Source organism: Eptatretus burgeri, chromosome 16 (genome assembly GCF_056783735.1).
Source record: "Eptatretus burgeri isolate ZD-2024b chromosome 16, Ebu_testis_v1, whole genome shotgun sequence".
Classification (NCBI taxonomy): Eukaryota; Metazoa; Chordata; class Myxini; order Myxiniformes; family Myxinidae; genus Eptatretus; species Eptatretus burgeri.
The window spans coordinates 24,446,640-24,469,615 of NC_140976.1; the positions used below are offsets into that span (position 1 = coordinate 24,446,640).

Sequence of the window (22,976 nt, forward strand, 5' to 3'; positions counted from 1 at the left end):
TGCGTTGGCGTGGCCGATGGGGAAAGGGAGCCATTTAGTTACCAATGACAGGTCACGTTGCTACGTAGGCGTGGCCGATGGGGAAGAGATCCTCAGCCGCGTTCCCCATTACGGGTTACAACGTACGGACTTCCGGATAGTGATGACTTACTGTATTCTAATAATTTCTCGATTTCTTATGCGCATTTGTAGATAAACACAATGCCCCAATCCAGTCGTCGTTTACGAGAGCGAAGGAACGGCCTGTGTGGTTGTTGTTTCTGGCATGCCGTTTGAAAGTTTTTTTGGGGGGGGTGGGGGGGGGGTTGCACATACGGCCACGCATGTACGGGCACGCATGTACGGGCACGCGAGAGCGAAGGAACGGCCTGTGTGGTTGTTGTTTCTGGCATGCCGTTTGAAAGTTTTTTTTGGGGGGTGGGGGGGGGTTGCACATATGGCCACGCATGTACGGGCATGTGAGAGCGAAGGAATGGCATGTGTGGTTGTTGTTTCTGGCACGCGGTTTGAAAGTTTTTTTTTTGTTTGTTTTTTTTTGCACGTACGGCCACGCACGTATGGGCACGTACAGGCACGTACTAGTATATAAAAAGAGCTTAAAATAACAATACACCAAATACGATTTCCATGCACCAACCAACAAGATTCTACAATGTAATGTGTTATACATTATTATTAAATATCATGTACACAGTAAAGCATGCAACAAAACAATTGTTTGAGAGTGGTGCGGATCCAAACAGTGGCCTACTCAGGCCTCCAATGCAAACATCATTTTCTTTTATGTGCAATAAATGGCTGCTGGTTTGCATTTGCAGCTAATGCAGTGCCCCCTGTAGATTAGGGCAGGAATTTCTGTAATTTGGCCAGGAAACAGGAAATAACTCACCCAATTTTCGTCACAAGACACTATAGGATCTTCAAAGTCCACCAGCTCATGCTATGAGACCGATCCCAATCTCAAAACAAAATCTAAAGTACGGCACACTGTGTTGCAACAGAACCGCCTGCGGAGCACGAATGTGATAATTTAGACTCATGCGAAGAATCGAACCCACAGCGGGCAGCTCAAAGGGAAGTGAACTACCTCCACACTATCATGTTAGGACCCAATGCCAATGAGGTGATATGATCACGACCCTCGAGAACAGAAAAGCAACAAGTCTAAATATTCATTGCGGTAATATGTAGCAGGTTGAAATTTTTATTGTCGTTTTGACAACAATATGTAGCCGACTCTGCTTGAGACAAGGTTGAATATCTCAACCCAGTGTTCATCTCAAAAGCTCGTGTACCTCAGCCATTCCTCTGTTCCCATTTTCTCCGGTCATATCCTTTGCCTCCTAGACACTGCCTTTTCACCATAAAAAGTGAATAAATTTCTGATCAGCCTCTGTGATGGGCCCAGATGACATCAGCCAATGCGTTCTCAAATGCCTCTCTGCTGCTCTCTTCCACATATCCTTCACCTTAGGCCACCGATCTGCTTAGAGAAGAGCCAATATCACTCAGACAAACGAGGGTGCAAAAACAGTTCCTTTCAAATACATGGGGGATGACTCCACATTATGTTGTGCAATTCCACATCCCAAAAACAAGCCAGCCGCAGTGGTCTCTGTCTCTGTCTGATGAAATGGAAAAGATCAAATGCTGGTCTCACACTTGAAACATGTCTTTCAATCCAAGCAAGCATCACATTATCATCTGCTCTCTCTGGAAGCATCTTCAAATGAACCCATGTATCCATTTCCATAATCAAGCACTGGAAAAGCTTCAGTCTCCAAAACCTCTGGGCCTCACAATAACCTACAACCTCTTCTGGGTAAATGATCTCAAATCTGGCATGCAAAGCCAGCTGCAGACTAGCCATCCTCTGTCGTGCCAATTCTTTTCTTGGCAAATCAGAATTTTAACAACCTACAAGACATGTGTTCATTGCTCAATGGTGTAATGCTTTCTCCTATGGGCTGGTGCCCCCTGCTGCTCACTTGTCTCTCCAAAATGCTGTGGAGTCCACATCTCTCAATATCACTGGCATCTCCCATAAAGCAGCAGCACAGAACCTGACACTCTCTCATCGCAGACATGTTGGTGGCCAATCTGTCTTCTACCGCCATGCCTCAGGTCTTACTCCTTCTCCCCTTTCATACCTCTGTCCCTCCAAGTCACAAATGTTCTTCCAGAAACCATTTCCTTGTAAAACTCACAAAACACAGGCTCACCGCTCACTTCCACTCCTACGTTCATGTCTTCCCCCAGTTATGGGGCCTCCTTCCCAAGTCTGTTCAAACCCACTCTGCCCTCCTGAGCTGTACGTCAGCAGTGTGCTACAATTTCAAGTTATCCTCCGTAGCTACCCATTATCTTTTCCATCAACCATCCTCTTCCACCTCCAATCATTTACTTGTATATTCCCAACATGCTTTCTCTCTTCTTGATTGTTCAACCCCTTGTCCCCACACATTGTACCATTGCCAGAGAGTTACATTCTCTCCCTCTGTCACCTTATTCTTCCATGAGCCTCGACTTTGTTCTAAAACAAAGAAAGAATACAACTGCATGAAAAGCGATCTAGTGAAGCATCGTCACGCTCGGGCAACACCTGACCAATCACACATCTCAAAGTGGAAACACCTGGCACAAGCATCAAACAAGCGCACGTCCCATCTGCTCACCTCAGCTCCTTTGAGGTTGACAAAGCGCATGCAGCAAATGTGCAGATCCAAAAACTTTCCATACCCTTCCTCATCTGTGAATTCTGCCATATCTATGAGAAAAAAGGACACAAGACAGCGAGGGGGAGGGTTGGAGGGGGGGGGGTCAGTGAAAAGGAGATGAGGACAATGATGCAAAGGAAAAAGATAGGAGATAAAATTTTATCCAATGTAAGATGCTGACCATACTGTGTTAGTTTATCAAACACCCAATGGTGTTGGTCTCTTACAAGAGACATAGTACCGAGCGGATAAGCTCTCACATTTTAACAAATTGTGAATTTGATGAGAAAAGCATGAAATTTCGAGCATAGTTAGGTCATACCATAATGTTTATTTTCGGATGTGGAGGGAAGTCAGATTTGACCTCTGAGGGGACAGTGAGAGGTCAAATCCAAGATGGCCGCTAGTCACCCGGGTCTAATGTTCAAACGTCCTTAATTTTGGAACCAGACTGCGCAGAAAAACATTTACGGTGTCATTTCTCTCCCTCTGTCACCTGTCAAGGTGTCGTCCACCAGACGGCGGTCTCCTTGGGTTAACCTGAGGCGGTCCCTTCGGGTGGGTGCCTGGAATGTCCTATCCCTAAGAGAGGATGATCACCTGTCTCTGTTATCATCTGAGCTCAAGCGTTTGGACATCGGGATTGCAGCTCTCTCTGAGGTTCGGAGACCGGATTGCGGCGAGATAATGGTGGGTGGTTACACCTACTATTGGTCTGGTTGCTCTGATGGTTACCATACCCAAGGAGTTGCTGTAGCTGTGTCCAATAAGCTGACCCCAATGATAATTGAGGTAACACCGGTCAACGAGCGTATTATGAGATTAAGGATTCGTCACTCCTTAGGTGTCATTTCCCTGGTCTCTGTTTATGCTCCGACTGAGGCGAGTGATCTTACCGTGAAGGATGCATTCTACGCCACGCTTGAGTCTGTGGTTGATCAGTGCCCCAGGCGAGATACTCTTCTCATCTTGGGTGATTTCAATGCATCGACTGGAACTGATAGGGATGGTTATGAGGTGTGTGTTGGTCCCCATGGGTCAGGAACTATGAACCAGAATGGCACTAAGTTCCTTGACTTTGCAAGAAGTCATGGACTTAGGGTGGCTGGTTCATGGTTTCAGCGCCCACAAGCTCATCGCTGGACTTGGTATTCCAACGCTGGCGGTGTGGCAAAGGAGATTGACCATGTCCTCATTGACGGTCGTTGGAGGATGATCCAGAACTGCAGGGTCTACCAGAGTGCTCAGTTCCTCAATACTGACCACAGGCTTGTTGTAGCAACTCTAAAGCTGCACCTTAAATCCTGGAGAATGGTACCATCCCAGCAGAGGCTGGGTGTTGGCAAGCTCAGGGATGAGGGAGTAGCTGAGGAGTTTGCGAACAGGCTGAGTGGACACTTGGGGGGTCTGGGTGCTTTGGGGGGTCCTGAAGAGTTGTGGAGCGCCTTCAAGACCACCGTCCTTGATGTTGCTGGTGGATGCCTTGGAGCTCACCACAGGGCAAAGAAGAATTTTGTCTCTCAAGGGACACTGGATACCATTGACCAGAGTCGCAGGGCCAGGCTGAATGGCAGAGCTGAGCTGTTCAGGGAGCTGAGGCGTAAAACTGTACGTGCACTGAGGGTGGACAAGGAGGCCTATGTGCGAGGAATCTGTGAGGGGGTAGAGCATCACCTGTGGACAGGTGATTCTCGTCCCGCTTACAGGGGAATTCGCGCATTACGTTCATCCAAGCCCATCCCTCGGAGCACTACAGTTCGAGCAGAGAGTGGTAGGCTCTTGACAGAGGAGTCTGAAGTGAAGGCCCGCTGGGCCGGTTACTTTGAGAGGTTGTACCAGGCTGATCCCCCAACTGTCGAGTTGGACGTCAAGGGTGTTACAATCCCTGTTGCTGACCCTCGAATCAACTGTGGTCCACCTACGCTTGTGGAAACACGGGCTGCGGTGAACCAGTTGAAACGGGGCAAAGCTCCAGGGATCTGTGGCATCCATGCCGAACTTCTCAAGGCTGGTGGAAATGCTGCACTCGTGTTGTTGCATGCAGTTTTGTGCTCTGCCTGGAACACAGGCATCATCCCAACTGACTGGAAGAGGGGCCTTGTTGTCCCTCTCTGGAAAGGGAAGGGTGATCGCCAAGACTGCAACAACTACCGAGGGGTGACGCTGCTCTCAGTGCCGGGCAAGGCCTTTGCTCGGATAATTCTCGATAGGGTTCGCCACCATCTGCTTGAGCACCAGCGTCCAGAGCAGTCAGGCTTTACACCAAAGAGGTCAACGATTGACCGTATCCTTGCACTTCGTGTCCTCACCGAACGCAGACGAGAGTTTCGGCAGGGGCTGCTTGCAGCCTATGTTGATCTCTGTAAAGCGTTCGATTCAGTGAATCGGGATGTCCTCTGTAGGATTCTTGGTCTTCGTGGGGTGCCACCAAAACTGATCGATCTGATGTCTGAACTCTACTCTGGTACTGAGAGTGCTGTGAAGTGCGGTGGTACCATCTCTGACTTATTTCCAGTTGTTACTGGAGTTCGTCAGGGATGTGTACTTGCCCCCACACTTTTCAGCACTTGTATGGACTGGATTCTAGGGAGGATGTCGGAGAGATCAAGTTGCGGTGCGTCATTCCGGAATGTCAAGATCTCGGACCTTGACTTTGCAGATGATGCAGTCATCTTTGCGGAGACTTTAGACATCCTCTTGGGGGCCCTCGAGGTGCTGAATGAGGAGTCGGAGCCGCTGGGATTACGGGTTTCTTGGGTCAAAACTAAGATCCAGGCTTTCGGTGACATCTTGGATGCTGCTGTCCTGTCTGTGTCTGTTTGTGGTGAGGATGTTGAGGTCGTGGAGAGATTCACTTACCTTGGCAGTGATATTCATGTCTCTGCTGGCTGCGAGTCAGAGGTCAATAGACGTCTGGGTCGGGCCTGGGGAGTCATGGATTCACTGGATCATGGGGTGTGGCGCTGCCGGTACCTGTGCGGGAGGACGAAAGTCCGAGTCTTCAGGTCCTTGGTACTTCCAGTCTTGCTCTATGGGTGCGAGACTTGGACTCTGACCAAGGATCTGAGACGGAGACTTAATTCCTTTGGTACCAGGTCTCTTCGGAGAATCCTTGGCTATCGCTGGTCGGATTTTGTGTCCAACGAGCGGTTGCTGAGAGAGACTCGGATGAGATTTGTTACCTGCATAGTCCGTGAGCGTCAGCTGCGGCTGTATGGACATGTGGCTCGTTTTCCTGACTCTGATCCTGCTCACCAGATTCTCTCAGCGAGGGAGTCTCATGAGTGGAGGAGGCCAGTGGGTCGACCACGTGCCTCATGGTTGCAACAGGTTGACCATCATCTCAAGGAGATGGGGATGGGCCTGGCATCTGCCTGGGGGATGGCCAGACGGAGGCCCCTGGAGTACCGGCAGAAAGTGGACGCAGCGACGTGCTGTTCTGGCACATGCTCCCATACCTGACCTGACCTGACCTGTCATTTCCAACTAAATTGGGGATGCCCATTCATTTGGTGATACCTTTAAGAATGTCAGAATTCAAGGAAATGAATTTAGGTGAAGGTCAAGGTCAAAATTTATCAAAAAATAAGCAATCAGTTGATATTTGCAAATGAATACCGAGTGGTGTCATTGTGGTGAATTTAGTTATTTAGCCCCTCAGAGGGTGTGCTTGAGGCGGATGTGGCGCAGTTATGTATTGTGTATATCGACGCTTAGACTAGCTGGGTATAGATGCATTACCTGTAGAGTTCTATGTTTTGTTGACCCTTACCAATAAAGAAATCCTGGATATTGACATGTTTCTAAGAAGATAGCCTAAAAACACCCAGATATCCTATCAGAATTCAAATCTGGAAATTTCGTGGTGCACAAAACCAGCAACAAGTTATCTTCTCTGCCATGGCACTTGACCTGTGCCATGAGCAGAACAATGCAATGGTCAAAGGTTCTGGTGGGGCTATTGGACTGACTGGCAATCCCAGAGCACTCAGACACTGGATGGTAGCAGGGCCTGAAATTGCAAGGATCACTCCAGAGTTTGAGAAACAGGCCACAAAGCAACAGCATGGTGCTGGCGACACTGGACACCATCACCATGATCAGCAACCTGGAGTGCAAGCAGCATTCCTGAAGGAGGTTAAGGCACTTGTGACAGTGCTGGAAGAGATAGGGAATCCATTTCTAGAACACAGTCAAGACCTACTAGTCATTGACACAAGGGACATCGTGGACACCCAAGTAGCTGAAACTGTAAGAAGGATCGAGACTCTTGGTGAGGAGCAGTACACCAAGTTTGCGAGAGAAAGGCTGGAACAGTGTACAACACCTATCACACAAACACTTCCAAGGAACAAGTTGCCACAGTTCAGTAGGCCACCGGTCAAGATCAAGTCAAAACAGAAGGCACAGCTCGCATCACTGAAGAGTGACTGTGGTCTCTTTTCGAGGCTATACATCTCCTGTCAAACACGAGACGGAGACATGGACAATTTCTTCTCCCATGAAAACCAGGCAGCCCCGCCAGCTCTGTCAACTGGAGGGAAAATTCGGATTGGGGTTAAATCAGATCTACTTCGCTGCCTGGAATCAGATCTGCTCGAAAAGAATAGTGCGCCTATGGCTGATGCAACAATTCTTGATGGTGCAGCTGTGGTTCAAATGCTAAATCCGGGAACATCAAGAACATTAATTTCAAGAGTATGGAGAAAGAGTGTTTGCACCATACAACTCTGCTCAACTTGAGAAAAGCAGCCGCATTGACCTTGTCTGGGATGTATACCTCCACGCCAGCCTCAAAGCCTCAACAAGACAGAAGAGGGGAAAGGACACCAGGAAAAGAGTGATATTGTGGAAAAATATTGTGGAAAAAAAAGAGTGATATTGTGGAAAAAGGGCACCAGGAAAAGAGTGACTCCTTCTACTGTGATGCCAAAGAACTGGAAGGACTTCCTTCGATGCGATGATAACAAAACCGAATTGCTTGCTTGCCTGTCACGCATAGTTGTTCATCTTCCTCGAGCAGAGGGCAAGGAACTGTATGCAACAGATGGAAGTGAGTCCTTTGCTCTCCGGCTGAGTCATACTTGGCCTGCCTTGCCCCATGTTTGCAGGAGGAGGCTGACACTCGTCGACTTCTGCATGTGGCAGATGCTGTGCAAAGGGGTGTAAGAAGGTGACCATACGTACCGTTGATACTGATGTGGTAGTACTGGCTGGAGCTTCATTCAGCAAGACGGCTCCTAATGAGCTGTGGGTTACCTTTGGTGTCGGGTCAAGCTTTAATGACATCGCTGTTCACGAAATGGTTGCCACAATGAATCCAACACAGTGTCTGACTCTCCCAGTCCTTCACGCTTTCACCAGGTGTGACACTGTATCTGCATTTGCTGGCAGAGGAAAGAAGACTGCCTGGGAAACTTGGAAGTCTTTCCCAGAGGTGAATGATGCTTTCAATGAACTCCTATGCATGCCAAGTGAAGTCAGTGAAGGATGAATGTTACTGCTAGAGCGATTTGTGGTGCCAATGTACGACCGAACCAGTGAGAGCACGGAAGTGAATCATGCCAGGAAACAGCTCTTCACACAGAAGTCGAGAACTCTAGAGAACATTCCTCCAACCCAGGAAGCACTCAAACAGCACATCAAGCGCACTTGCTACCAGGCCAATTGTTGGAACCAGGCATTGGTCCTGGATCCGGAGATGCCAGAGCCATCTGACTGGGGCTGGACAAAGGAAACAACTGGGTGGCAGCAGCTTTGGACCACTCTCCCCGAAGCATCAAAATCGTGCCATGAATCGATCCGCTGTCGCTGTGAGAAAGGATGCACTGGACGGTGCAAGTGTGCCAAAGCTGCGCTCAAGTGCACTGTACTGTGCTTCTGTTCTGGAGGCTGTTAGATTTTGATCACTACCATTACCATCATCATCATTGCTATTAATAAAGTATTAAATAGACTAGCAGCATGGGACTATTCTGTTAATTTTTTGTATTATTATTCCTAGTGTCAAAATGGAAGTGAAGTTTCGCTATATTGCATAGGTCCAATCCATTGTCTTTACCAAAATAATTTCCAAAAGTATATCACGTAACTTGACCTTTACCTTGATCGAAATGAATTTCCTTGGCTCCTGGCGATGTCAAAAGTATCACCAAACGAATGGCCATTCTGAACTTAGTTCGAAATGACACCTTAAATGTTTTTTCACTGTTTAGTTCCAAAATTCAAGTTTGAACATTAGACCCGGTGGACTGGTGGCCATCTTGGATTTGACCTCTCACGGTCCTCAGAGGTCAAATCTGACTTCCCTCCACATCTGAAAATAAACCTTATGGTATTCCCTAACCAAGTCAGGAAATTCATGCTTTTCTCATAAAACACACAATTATTGTGCTTATCCGCTGTACTATTATGGGATTTGGACGTGAAATGCAAGTTTTGTAAAAATAAATAAAATTGAAACTGTACATCATCAAGGATACAAGTTAAAATTTCAGGGAATGTCAAATTGGAGAACACCCTAATGGGTCTCAATTGTTGGGAGGTGGACCAAGTAAAATGACTTAAGAATTCAATTGAATGAGTTCTAAGTAACACAGAGCTGGGTTAATACGAGTTTTAGTGTAGTAGAGAGTAGAAAAATCATGCAAATTATGATACAAGCATCAAATTTGGCATTTCTGTTCTGCAGGGCTTTCTGATCAAATCTGCCCGATTGGCCATTTGAAAATCCAAATTTTGAAAAATTTGAAGGAAATTCTGGCTGGCTGAAATTCTTGAAGAGCAAGTGAACATCCCAGATGGAGAACCAAGGGGAGATGCAGTCATCATTGATGGCTCAGCACTTATCAATGCCCTACCTCCACGCACTTCAAAGATATTTGATGACTATGCTAAAGAAGACATCATCCCAATGGTGGAATCCTATGGTGCAAGGTACGAGAGGGTGGACGTAGTGTTTGATGTGTACAAGAAGTCAAGTCTGAAGTCCGAGGCAAGGTCGAAAAGGGGGCAAGGAATCGGAAGAAGAGTGACAGGAACCAGTAAGACTCCAAGTAACTGGAGAAGCTTTCTTCGGGATGACAGCAACAAGACTGAGCTGTTTCACTTCCTTGCGGAAAAGATGTGTGAAGCACAGACGACAAGCACAGTCATTGTCACAAAAGGAGAAGATGCCATTAGCAACACTAGGAAGTCACTAGACGCTGTGTCTCCATGTTGTCATGAAGAAGCTGACACTCGAATATTTGTACACGCCAGGGATGCAACGACGGATGGTAGCAAGTACATTATCATTAAGGCTAATGACACGGACGTACTCGTCATAGAAATATCTGTACTGCCATCCTTACAGGAACTAGGTCTTGAGAACATGTGGATTGCCTTTGGCCAAGGAGCCAAGGCGCGATGGATTCCAGTCCATGAGGTAGTTTCTACAATAGAGCCTGAGAAAGCTAGAGGGATCCCATACTTCCATACGTTCACTGGATGTGACGTCGTGTCTGCCTTCCGCGGTAAAGGGAAACATTCTGTTTCTGAAACATTCACCAATCTCAGCCAGCATCCAACATTGATTCGTGATCTTGACTTTTTTGAAAGTTTTTTTTTTTTTTCAAATTTTTCAAAATTTGGATTTTCAAATGGACAATCAGGCAGATTTGATTAGAATCCCCTCGAGAACAAATGTGCCAAATTTGATGCTTGTATCATCATTTGCACGATTCCTCTCAAAAATTGCTGTTATCTGCCCCACTCCAAGGACATATTTGGAAATTTTGGACCTGAGCTTTAATTTGTCCAAGTCTAATGTAGAACAATCAAACTTTGTCACAGTTGAAGGTACAATGATGGTTGGAGGCGCAGGAAGTCACACCAAGGATGTTTGTGATGGCAAAACACAAACGACGACACAAAAGTTAAACTAGAAGGCAGTCGGTAGAGCGCATACCTCCGCCCCGTAATGCCTGATTCAAGAGAACATATCTGGCCCAATACATTTTTGAAATATCATGCAATATTTTGTTTTTGAGCCTATCTTTCAATGGTGAATAATCACTTTAAAAATTCAAGTCGTCGGATCTGGATTCGGATATTCACCGAAATCGAAACAATTTGTCGTGGTCACACACACAACCTGTCTACCATGTTTCATCTAAATCCATCCACAACTTTTTGATATATCGTGCTATATATATATATATATATATATATATATATATATATATATATATATATATATATATATATATATATATATATATATATATATATATATATATATATATATATATCTATATATATGTTTACCCCGATCTCTCAATTGCAAATCTTGAAATCACTTAAAAATTATTAGATCCGGATCCAGATCTTCACCAAAATTGAATTGATTCTTCCTTGTCACACACCCAACATGTCAACCAAGTTTCATCCGAATCCATCCACAACTTTTTGAGAGATCGTGCTATCCATCGTTTTTGGCCCTCTCTCTCAATGGTGAAGAATCGCTTTAGAAATTGCAGGAGTCGGATCCGGATCCGGATCCGGATCTTCACCAAAATCGAATCAGTTCGTCCTTGTCACACACCGAACCTGTCCACAAAATTTCATCCGGATCCGTCGACAACTTTTTGAGATACCATGTACACAAACAGACAAACAGACAGACAGACACAAAGGGGTGAAAACATAACCTCCGTCACCTTCGGCGGTGGAAGTAACAAAGCTCAGAACCTTTCGATTCCAATACGCAGCCTTCTCCCTCCCTTCATCCATCCATCAAACCATCCCTCCACTCACTTTGGCTTTCATCGGTACTCTCTCGAGCCTTTGCCAGCTCCTCAAACTCCACCGACATTGGAACGTAGATCTAGTAAGGCAAAAAAAAAAATACAAGAGTAAAGAAACAAGGATGTCATCATGACAAAACAGAGGTGCAACTTATCCTTACAGAACTTCAAACATAACCCACAATGTCTTTCTTTTTCCAAAATTTCTCTCTCTGTGTCACAGCTGCTATCCCACATGTGCCAGCACAGAGCCTTGCCATGCGGCGTTTCTCATGGTGCGTGGCATGTGTGTTGCTGCTGCTACTTTTTACCTATTCTCCCTTTCTGTTCTTTATTCCGTTTAAACTTTTCACTCATCTCTTGTCTTCCTTCTAGTTTGAGAGTTAAGAGCACATTCAGTTCCACTGTGCCTTTTTTGTCCCAAGGTGGAGCGTTTTGTGTGTCCGGTATCATGGTGAATGTTGATAAATTTTCTGGTTTGGAACCGTGGAGAAGAAAGAAAAAAAAAAACGTTTTTCGTGCACACCACTTCCAAAAATCTTGGTTGAACAAGTCGTCGTGTGTGCTGGGAAATCGATTGGTGTGCAAAATATAATAGCTGTTCTGAGAATGAATCAGCATGTCCTCATTTATGTCACCAAGGAGGAAATGGTGGTGCATCTCATCAAGATAGGACTAATTATGGAGCGACATGTCTGTTTCACCGTTGGATCAGTTGGTTCAGTCAACAAAATTGTCTCCAATGTACCTCCCATTGTTAAAAAAAAAAAATCAGCAGATTAAGACTGCTTTGGAACAACATGGTAATGTTGTTTCTAAAATAACTGATTTTTGTATGATTTAAGGATCAACTTGCAAAACATCTTCTTTCCTTTCACAGTCAATTATTTTAACTCCAAAGTTAAAAATTAAAAATAAGTATACATATCGGATCTTTGCTGCGTCTCATACCTTGGAATGCTATAAATGTGGTCAGTATGGACATATGATAAGCGAATATCCCAGTGGCGTTCTTGAACAAGAAGCTAGTAAAACTGGCAATGGAAATTAACCTGTGGAGAATGCAGTGCCTCACTCATCTCTCTCGTGCCATCCCGTGTGTCTGTGTCTGTGTCTGTGTCTGTGTCTGTGTCTGTGTCTGTGTCTGTGTCTGTGTCTGTGTCTGTGTCTGTGTCTGTGTCTGTGACTGTGTCTGTGTCTGTGTCTGTGTCTGTGTCTGTGTCTGTGTCTGTGTCTGTGTCTGTCTGTGTCTGTCTGTGTCTGTCTGTGTCTGTCTGTGTCTGTCTGTGTCTGTCTGTGTCTGTCTGTGTCTGTCTGTCTGTCTGTCTCTGTCTGTCTGTGTCTGTCTGTGTCTGTCTGTGTCTGTCTGTGTCTGTCTGTGTCTGTCTGTGTCTGTCTGTGTCTGTCTGTGTCTGTCTGTGTCTGTCTGTGTCTGTCTGTGTCTGTGTCTGTGTCTGTGTCTGTGTCTGTGTCTGTGTCTGTCTGTGTCTGTCTGTGTCTGTGTCTGTGTCTGTGTCTGTCTGTCTCTCTCTCTCTCTCCTCATGCCCTTCCTCTCATGTCATCCCTCCCTCCTGTCCTCCCTCCCTTCTCTCATGCACTCACCCCTCCCCTCCCTCCTCTCTCTCATGTCCTCCCTCCCTCTCTCTCTCTCTTGTGCTCCCCTCCTCCCTCTCTCGTGCTCCACCTCCCTCCTCTCTCTCTCGTGCCCTCCCCTCCCTCCTCTCTCTCATGCCCTCCCTCCCTCTCTCTCTCTCTTGTGCTCCCCTCCTCCCTCTCTCGTGCTCCACCTCCCTCCTCTCTCTCTCGTGCCCTCCCCTCCCTCCTCTCTCTCATGCCCTCCCTCCCTACCCTCTCTCTCTCTTCGATTTTGGGATGAATCGATTCGATTTTGGTGAAGATCTGGATGTGAGATTTTTTTTTAATTTTAAAAGTGATTATTCACCATTGGGAGATCGGGCCAAAAACAATATACAACACAATAATTTAAACAGTTATAGCTGGATCCCGATGAAACTTGGTGGATGACAAAGAACAAGGTCCCATTAGATTATGGTTAAGGTCTGGCCTATCAGTGAGCTACAAAACGTAAACTGTTCAGTCTGGTGGAGGTATGTACTCTAATGAGTGCCTTTGTCCTAATTAAAGAAAGAACATTATTATTATTAATATTATTATTATTACTTTATTCGGTCCATTTAGTATTCCCAGGATGCTGAGATCCAAGGTGAAAATGTCATATGGAGTGCAGCAATACTCCGATTTACGTCTCCCACTTTTACGTCGTCACTATCAGTACCACTCCCTGACTTGCATCGTATCAACCCACATTTGTGTCGCCGACATCATCCGCCCTTTCTCGTATCTGATGCCTCAGCCTTCGCCTCCACCTATCCTGTAAACGAACTACTTGCATCATGCATAAAGAAATGTACTGTACTGCATACCTGCCAACCCTACCGATTTGCGCGGTAGCCTACCGATTTTCTATAGCTCCCAACGCCTACCAATTTTATTAGTCAGACATACCGCATTTGGAAATTATCGGAAAAAAAATAGTTGTGTTTTTTCAGTTTTGCGTTCGTTTCTCACTGCCAAGATCGTATTACACGCGGCTGCTTCCACATTCTACAAAACTCGTGCCTGACCTTGATTTCTTATCTCGTCAGCGATTGGTTATTGCTTCCAAACTAAACATGCCCAATCAAATGTGACGACGGGAAACAGCGGGCATTCATTTCAAGACAACGTGCCATTTCCATTCCTGATCAAAGACTGCGGTTAACAGAGTACTCATGGCTTCAGTGCACGACAACAATGCAAACACCAGAAAAGAAAAAACCACCCCCACGCTGGGTCAACGAGTTTAAGCCAAGTTGGACAACAGAGTTCAAGTGTATCAAGGCTTCACGTGAGGTAAACTGTAAATATGTTATGAAATCAGAGTGGCCAGTCATTTTATTCATAAAGATGTATCGGTGAGTTTATGTAAACTCTCGTGTACACGTATGGGCACATACATGTGGAGCTTGGACAGTCAGTAATTTATGGAAACGTGACTGATGATCATGACGTCTTAGAAAAATAAAGATTAGTGAGTAGATCAAACATGTTAAGTTTTCTCTTTTTCACTCTAAAAAAGATGTTGATATATTTCAGCTAACTGTGGTCTCAAAATGCAGGAGATTGCACCATTTTGCTTCATTTTTTTGAAAAATTTCCAGGGGGCATGCCCCCGGACCCCCCTGGGGACGCGTGCAACGCCAGCCTACCGCTTTCCCTTCAAAAAAGGTTAGCAGGTATTGTGCTGTAGAGTACAACATATTATTATGTGTAGTATTTTGGTGATTTCTTTTTTAATCGTGTGTTGTATATTATTGTACCCCTGTGTAATTTGTGTTAAAGTTTCCTGTTAAAGTTTGAAGTTTAAAAAAGTTTTTTTTTCCTCGTAATTTAATGGAATGTTGTACATACATTGAGGATGAAGATCTGAGCATTAACACACAGCAACACCATACCCTCCATCGTCGTTGTTTAGTGCTCGTGGCATGCAGACTACATTTCCCGACATTATCGCGGTTTGTGAAGTTTATCGTGAAATATATTTGTGATCCTTCAACGTCATGCCTGCAAAGCATGTTTTAGTGACAAGGATGTATCTGTGGCTTAGAGGCAGCGTAAAAGTGTTACCATGGAAGTGAAATTGGATGTTATTTGTCAAATGAATGCTGGTGAACGTGCAGTTGATGTTGCAGAGTTATTAAGTTTCCTCCGACTACGGTGGGTTCCATTATATAAAAAATGCTGAACTAATTCGTGAAAATACAAAACTTGTAACGTTATTATCATCTAAGCAAATCATGAAACTATGAAGTAAGGTATGGGAGTACGAGCATAGTAAAACTAGAAGGGCACTCTTTGACGTCGGGACGTCCCCAGCTATGCGCCTCTGCCCACATTATGACGTCATTATACAAACTTGTACCAAGTTTGATTTAAATCCCTGAACCCAGATCCAAAATACTAAGTAATTCTGGCTGCCAGACCATATGTCCGATCAGGTTGAAATTCAAAATGTATATATCACCCATGACTAATTGTGATCATTGTGACATCACATCATTGTGACGTTTCACACCAAATGATGAAGCGGTTCAAAATAAATAATTATTTTAAGATTTTCGTTCAATCCAAAATAGCTGCCAGGTCATGTGATATATTAATTATTCATGAAAACCCTGGTCTCCCCAAGGTTTTGGGAACATGTGGGTGAAGTTTCTCCTCGATCTGTCAAGCCATTCTGGTGAAGAAGATTTTTAACCTCCGCCATTTTCGAAGACGGATGGAGGTTACTGTTTTCACCCCTTTCTGTTTGTTTGTTTGTTTGTTTGTTTGTTTGTGAATAGTATTACGGAAAAACTCCTCGACGGATTTCGAGGAAACTTGATGGGGGGGTTAGGTATGGTCCAAGGATCATGCCATTAAATTTTGGACTTGGTCCCCCCCCCACCCAAAAAAAATTGAGAAAAAAAAATTTGGGGGGGGGATTTCTACATGTTTTTAGTGATTTCCAACCTTCCCCCCCCAAAAAAAAAATTGTTAGAGAAAAAAAAAATTTTTGCAACTTTTTTTTTCAACAAAATTTCGATTTCTTTTTTTGCATTTCTACATGTTTTAAAGTGATTTCCCCCCCCCCCCCCCAAAAAAAAATGAAGAAAATAACTATAACTCTGTCAGCACTGTTGACATCATATTTAATGAATAAGATATAAGGTTCACTTGAGTGACCCAGCAGTATTGGCGGCGGAGGTTTTGCACTCTCCCGAGTGCTCCCCCTCCAGTTAAAGGTTTATTCTTCAAAAAAGATCATAGCTGCCAAACCATGTGACCAATGACATCATAGGTGGAGAATTTATTGTTCCTCATGGATAGGCGATCATACCTGTAAAGTTTCACTTTAATCTGTTCAGCCGTTTGAGAAGATTTTTGAAGGTTTTTATGTAAAAAAAAAAACCACAAAGATATATATATATATATATATATATATATATATATATATATATATATATATATATATATATATATATATATATATATATTGTTGTGGTTGACGAAATTCGCAAACCACCATTCAGGTCCCTCAGGTGAGATATCTCTGTAAGTATATGTGTAGTTAGGCCCAAACCCGTTGTTTAGAGGGAATAAATGTCATTAATTCGGGCTGCGACCCCTCTAGATAGCCGTTTTCCTTTTACTATCTTTATTTTGGACCAGCCGCCATTACTACCATCACAACCACCACCAACCACGTCTCAACAGCCATCACACAACAACCACCAACCGCAACGCCGCTTCACAACAACAGCCACGACCTTTACCGTCACAACTCGCCCTCGCAACCATCGCATCACCGTCATTCCGGCGCCGCTCGTGGGCACCGATACTGGACTCGTGCAGGGCGCGCACCGAGCAGCGGGTGCAGAAACACCAGCCTTTCCGAAGAAATCGGATCAAAAACGACTCACGCCCACTTCTGTTCCGTCCTATCAGCGAGCATGGGGCGATTTGGCCCCGCCTCCAGGTGCGTCGGAGTAATATCGCTATATGCAGATTCATGGATCAAAAAGCATTCACGCCCACTTTTCCTCTGTCCAATGGGGAGCCAGCCAGAGGTAAAGGGTCGAAGGTGAAGGCGCGAGGCCCCGGGGGCTATAAAGGGCCGCGTTCGCTCGCCGGCAGTAGAGTTGAGTTGGGAAGAGCCAGTCAAGAGAAGAGTCGGAGAAAGCAGTTGGACGGAGCTGTGGAGAGTGGGAGAGTTGGAGAGGTGGCGGCGGCGAAGGCAGTCGAGGGGGCGCTCGTGTCAGAGTCGGGGAGCTGCGGAGAGGGGAGGCCGATAACCCGACCGAGGTCGCGGTGGAGACGCTCGTCGCGGGACCCGAGCCAGCGAGATATCCTCATCCCCCCCGAGCATCAACAACCCCCTCCTGTTTCCCCCCGCGCTGAGATAGTGTGAGAAGGGGGCCCCGTTCCCACCCCATTCCAGACACTGTCCGCGAGGCCCGCGGAGTCAGGGCGCCACCGCCATTTTGCGGCTCATCACCAGACGGGTAGGCTCGACGCGGTCTCGGCCCCAGGCCCGTCTGCCCCCCTCATCGTGGAGGGTGGTCCCTTTTTCTTTTGCTTTGAGTATATGTGTTGTCGGCGCCGTCTGTGAAGTAAAACTGTATAAGTGTTGCCGTGTGCTCGGTAGTCGGTGGTAGATCTGCATTGTGTTTTGCTTTTACATTTGCTTTTTGTGCATTATTGTGTGTTTCTTCTTCTTTTACATTTGCTTTTGGTGTATAATTGTATATGTGTGCTATCCGTGTGCCACCGCGGAATAAATGTGCTTTATGTTGAACTGTTTTTCCCGTTTCGCTTCGTCTTTTCCTTTATTGAATCTCCATCTTGCTTCACGTAAAGGGTTGGTCGTGGGCTAAAACGCCCGATAATTAATCGAACCGTCGGGGTTGACGATAACACCGCTCGGTTATCCCGATAGTACGGAACGGGTCGCTTAAAGTGGCCCGTGTCCGAAGTCGACCTGCGGCGAGGTGCGATCGCCCGGTCTACCCTCCGTGTGGGTACTTAGGTAGGTCGAATTTGGCGAGCAACCCTATCCCACACGGGGGGCCGATTGGAACGATCGTGGTGAGGCCGAAAGGCCCACCCGTGACTAGTTCCCGGCGTTAGTCCGAGAGGGTCACGACGGGATTGTCCGTCCGGTGGGCGACGTGCCGCGATTCGAGTTACGTGGCCGCTCGCACGCCTGCGGGCGCGAATCCGCAACACTGGTGTCAGGTCGTGCGATATAAACTCATCGCCCTCCTCGCGGCACTGGTATCGGAGAACGGGAAAACGGGCTCTCCTGTCTCCAGCTAAATTCACGGGAATCGGTCCAGGGGTGAGAGGAGCGACCCCCGATTCCCTCCAAATTACGAGCGAGCTAAATTAACCCTTTACGAGAAATAAGATGGCGTCTCAAGGCGAGCGGGAGCCGGGGGTATTAGAAATGGATGTAGAATGTGTAGAATCCATGGTCCAGAATGAAAACCCCGAGCAGGAAATGTTGGTTGTGCAGGAACACGAACTCCCCCAACTGAACCCAGAGCCCGAAATAGGTGCGGCGGCGGCCGCGGTGTATGACACCTCCCTCCCCCTCTCCACCAAAACCCCCCGATCCTTGCCGAAACGGCTCCCCCAAGCGCACCCGACATGGCCCAGCTATGTGCCATGCTGGCGGCAATGACAGCGAGGATGGATGCGAATACACAACAAATGAACGAAAAAATGGATGCGAATACACAGCAAATGAACGAAGTGAAAACGAAAATGGATGCGAATACACAGCAAATGAACGAAGTGAAAACGAAAATGGATGCGAATACACAGCAAATGAACGAAATGGAAACAAACATGAAGGAAGAAATGAAAGGGCTTCGGGGTGAGACGCAGAGCATGGGCCGAAGCCTGCAGGCGGGCATGAAGGCAGTAACCGGGGAGCTTAAAATGGTGACTCCACGTGTGGGAGCGAACGAGCTATGAGGGAGTGCAACGGCTGTCGGGCCCGCGGTGGAGGCGGGTAAGAAAAAAATAATTCGGGGGACGTGTTGGGCGAGGGTCGTGACGGAAAAAGTGACGGTAACCGAGAGGGACAAACTAATTGGGGTGACGGAGACGTGCACGAGGGAGATAACAAGGGAAGAGATGGAAATAATAGTTGAGACAAGGGAGGTAAAGGGTGAAGAGGTGACTGAGTTGGCAGAGACACGGGAGATGGGAACGATAGAGGGAAGACTACACGATGAAGACGGGGTAAGTGACGCACACACACACACGGAGGTAGTGGAGGATAATGGGGGTGAGCTCGCGGACTGGGTAGAGACCCGGTGCGAGCAGCTGGATGGCCTCCTCCAGGAACGAGGGGAGGGAGTATGCCCCCTTGAGGCGAGTCACGACCAGGTGAGTTCGGTCGTGTCGAGCGAGGTCGAGGGGAGGAGTGCTGCGAACGGGTGCACGGAGAGCTGGGGGGTATAGAGGCCCCGGAGACCCTTGTGGGGACACGAATCCCCAGTGTGGTTGACCCTGTGTGTGTGGTGCAAGGTGTGAGTGCGTCCCCGTGTGTGGAAGCGACCCCGTGTGTGAGTGGTGTGGTGGCGATTGTGCCGGAGTACGTGTTTCCCAGCACGCCGTGTGTAAAAGGGGCACCGCAAGTGGAAGAGGCCGTGTGTGAGTGAAACGGCCAGTATGAGTGAGGCACCGCGGGCGAGTTCCCCCGCGTGTGTGAGTGGTATGGCTTGTGTGAGGGAAATGGCACGAGTGAGTGGAAGGCCGCGAGTGAGTGGAGCCACGTGTGCGAGGGAGATGGCATGCGTGAGTGAACGGCCGAGTGCAAGGGAGACCGTGTGTGTGAGAGAGCGGTATGTAAGGGAGATGTCGGTGGGCATGTGTGAACATGCAGCCGCGTCTCCCGGTGTGAGTTTAATGGTGAGGTGTGTTAGCGTCGTAACACGCGGGAGTGCGTGTGTCGAATGGCGACGACGGCGACATGAGAGGAAAGAAAGCCGAGTAGCGGCTGTAGTTATTTCGGGGACCGTGCCGGGTTCACCCAGCAGTGAGCACGAGGTCCGTGCTGTGCAACGCACGAGGCCCCCACGTGCTCGCTTGCGAGAGTGAAGTCCCGGTCCGGAAACGCACGCGGTGGATTTGCCGATCCCGCAGACGGACAAAGTTCAGGCAGGATAACGGATTTGGACCGGAGGGGTTCTTCACGCGGGCGTGTGTGTGAAGCTCCAACGGGCAGAGCACATGTGTTCGCGTGGGGAACCCCTCGAGACGTGGGGCTTGTGTTTTTTTGTTATGCGCACGGTGACGCCATGGCTGCACGTGGGGTTGGAATCCGGCAGGAGGGGTATCCCTGCCGGATAGTACCGTCCAAGGAGGGACGAGGAACACGTGCAGCTGCATGACGTCACGGGCAGGTGCAAAGTGCGTGAGCTGTGAGTTGCCGCGCTGGTGCTGCGCATGTAAAAAAAAAAGAAAAAAAAAAAAAGCAAGCCTCACTTTCGGGTGCACAGGATTCCCGGGCAAGGGGTGGAAGACCCCCTTACCAGGGCACAGGATGGAAACTAGTTAGGGGGAAGGGTTAGCTTAGTTAGACCGACTTCATGGGGCAGGGGTAAGTCCTCATGGAGCCCGTGGAATGGATTAGTTAGAGGGATTGTAGCGAGATTTAGGTTGGGAAAGATATTTTTTTGATTCTGAGGACATGGACAGACTTGTGAATGTGTAGAGGGGATGTAGTTTAGCGACGTAGTGTGAAAAGGAACGTGCTATAGTTTAAGGGACGACGTGGGAGCACGAGTTAGTTAGCGGAAGTAGTTAGGAGGATGGCAGAGTTCAGCGGTGTGTGTGTTGAAGAGTTGTGAGGTGAGTACATGATGAGTGAGTGAGGCCAGCGGGTCTGTGTGAATGGAGCGAATGGGGAATGCATGGTGCGATGAGTGATTGGGGGGAGGAGTGACTCCCGCCCAAGGGACCCCGGGGTCAGTGTAGAGTGAGTTAGGGGGTTAGTTAAATTGAAAAATGGAGGTCGTTTTGTTGTTGGTGTGAATGTAGGCTCGAAACCCATTTGGAGGGGTGCAGGAGCCCTGTTGACGGGCTGGGAGCGTGGCTGCGAAAGGTGAGTATCGCTGAGTGGGTACCCCGGGCACCAGGCTAGTCGGCCGTGGTAGGCCAAGGGCCCATGGGGGGCCGGGATAGCGTAGTGGGCACGGGTGCGCCTGCTTGGTGCGGGGGCCCGGGGCGCCATTAGCCGCGTGGGCAGTGTTGTGGGCACGGGTGACCCTCGGAAAGGGGCCTGGGAAGCCAGCCTGCCACGTGTGCGTTTCAGGGGAGGTGCCATGGGGGGCACTCCCCGGTGTTAGGGAGCTGGTAGGCTCGGAGGCAGTGCAGTGCCCGGGGGTGCCATCGTCGGAGAATCGGCAGAGGGTCGTGCCTGCCAAAGGGAGCCACGTGTCCCAGCCATGAGACCGTGTGAGGGCACGGAGAGAAAATTGGGGGGCGAGGCCCGAAATTGTGACGACACCAACACAGGCGACGGGAATCTGGGTTGTTAGAACCAATAGCTTAAGCGCGAGGCGCTTGTTGAAAGCCCTGGGGTAGTTTAACAGTTAAATGGTTAGGGTAGATAGGAAGTGTACCCCTCCGCACCATCCATCCCCTCGCTCTCGTTGTGGGCCGCTGGACCCACTTTGGGTTAGATCGCTGAACTCTGGGGAGGCCATCCTGAGGCTTCGTTGGGCCTCGACACAGGACGCGAGCTCTCCCTTATTCCCCTCCGGGAAGGGAACGTAGGGGTTGGGAGTAGGGTAGGTGACAGGATAGGTTAGCCGAACAAGGACAGTACAGGGGGTTAGGGGACGATTTATAGTGGGGAAGTAAGAATAAAAAAATAAGTTGGGGCTAAATTGGGGTTTGACAAATTAAGGGAGTGGGTATAGACAGTGACAGGCAAAGGCGATAGGTTGGGAGGGAGACCGTAGGGTAGGTCCGAGCCCGCCTTCCGAGTGGCCAGCACCACCGCACTCCCTCCTCCAACCTCCACTGAACGGCAAAGGCTGGCCAGCTTCATCTGCTGGCTGCGTTGCTGCAAGGCAGAGGCCGGCCAACTTCATCGGCAGCTGTTGTTTTGCTGCAAGGCCTGTGCCGGCTGGATCGGCTGCAGCTGCTGTGCTGCAAGGCCTGTACCGGCCGGATCGTCTGCAGCTGTTTTCTGCAAGGCCTGTGCCGGCCAGTTCGTCTGCCGGCTGTATTTGCCTGCAGCGGCCTGGTTCTGCAGGCTGTTTGCCTGATCACCTTTGCCATGCCATGCCCACTGCCCCTGTTCACCAACCCCGTTCAATTTTTGCTTTGCCCCCCCTGTTCATTGCCATGTGCGCCAGGATCAGAAAGCAACAGTTTGCAAGCTGCGAGAACTGCCCTGTTGGCAGCTACAACGGGCCTGCAGTGGCGGCCCGTGCACCGTGTTTGCGTCCATCCATTCATTGTGTTCATTGCGTGTGCCACTTGAGCTGGCACGGAGACTGCGTTTGTGCAGCCCATGCACCGTTGTGGTTCACTGCGTTCAATTTAAAAGGGAAGGCCTTGGACTGCGTGTGAGCAGCCGGCCACGTTCCCTGTCACCTGCATTGTTTGAGCCAGAGACTGCATGCGAGCAGCCTGGCTCCCTGCTAACTGCTTTCTTTTTGCAGAGTTCATTGATCCTGGGCCATGGTTTAGTGTAAAATTTGTAAGTTAAGGTTAAGATGTACTGTACATATGAGTGCGCCCCCAGCATGTCTGTCCTAGCGCCGGCAATTTTATTTCAGTCGTCCGTGTGAGTGAGTTTGTTTAGGTAGTTACTCAGCCCTCAGGTTATTTATTTTGGGGACACGA

The 22,976-nt window shown here is 48.0% G+C and overlaps 1 protein-coding gene across 2 annotated transcripts in view; it reads right to left on the reverse strand.

The window, feature by feature from the left end:
• Positions 1 to 22,976, reverse strand: part of SF3A3 (splicing factor 3a subunit 3) — a 62,514-nt gene that overhangs the window by 15,851 nt on the left and 23,687 nt on the right. The window contains exons 5-6 of one of the 2 annotated variants that reach the window (XM_085859334.1): positions 11,514 to 11,583; positions 2,676 to 2,767 (exon numbers count right to left, since the gene is read on the reverse strand). In XM_085859334.1, coding sequence (XP_085715460.1) covers positions 2,676 to 2,767; positions 11,514 to 11,583 — 162 coding nt within the window. The other variant, XM_085859335.1, reaches the window with a different exon arrangement.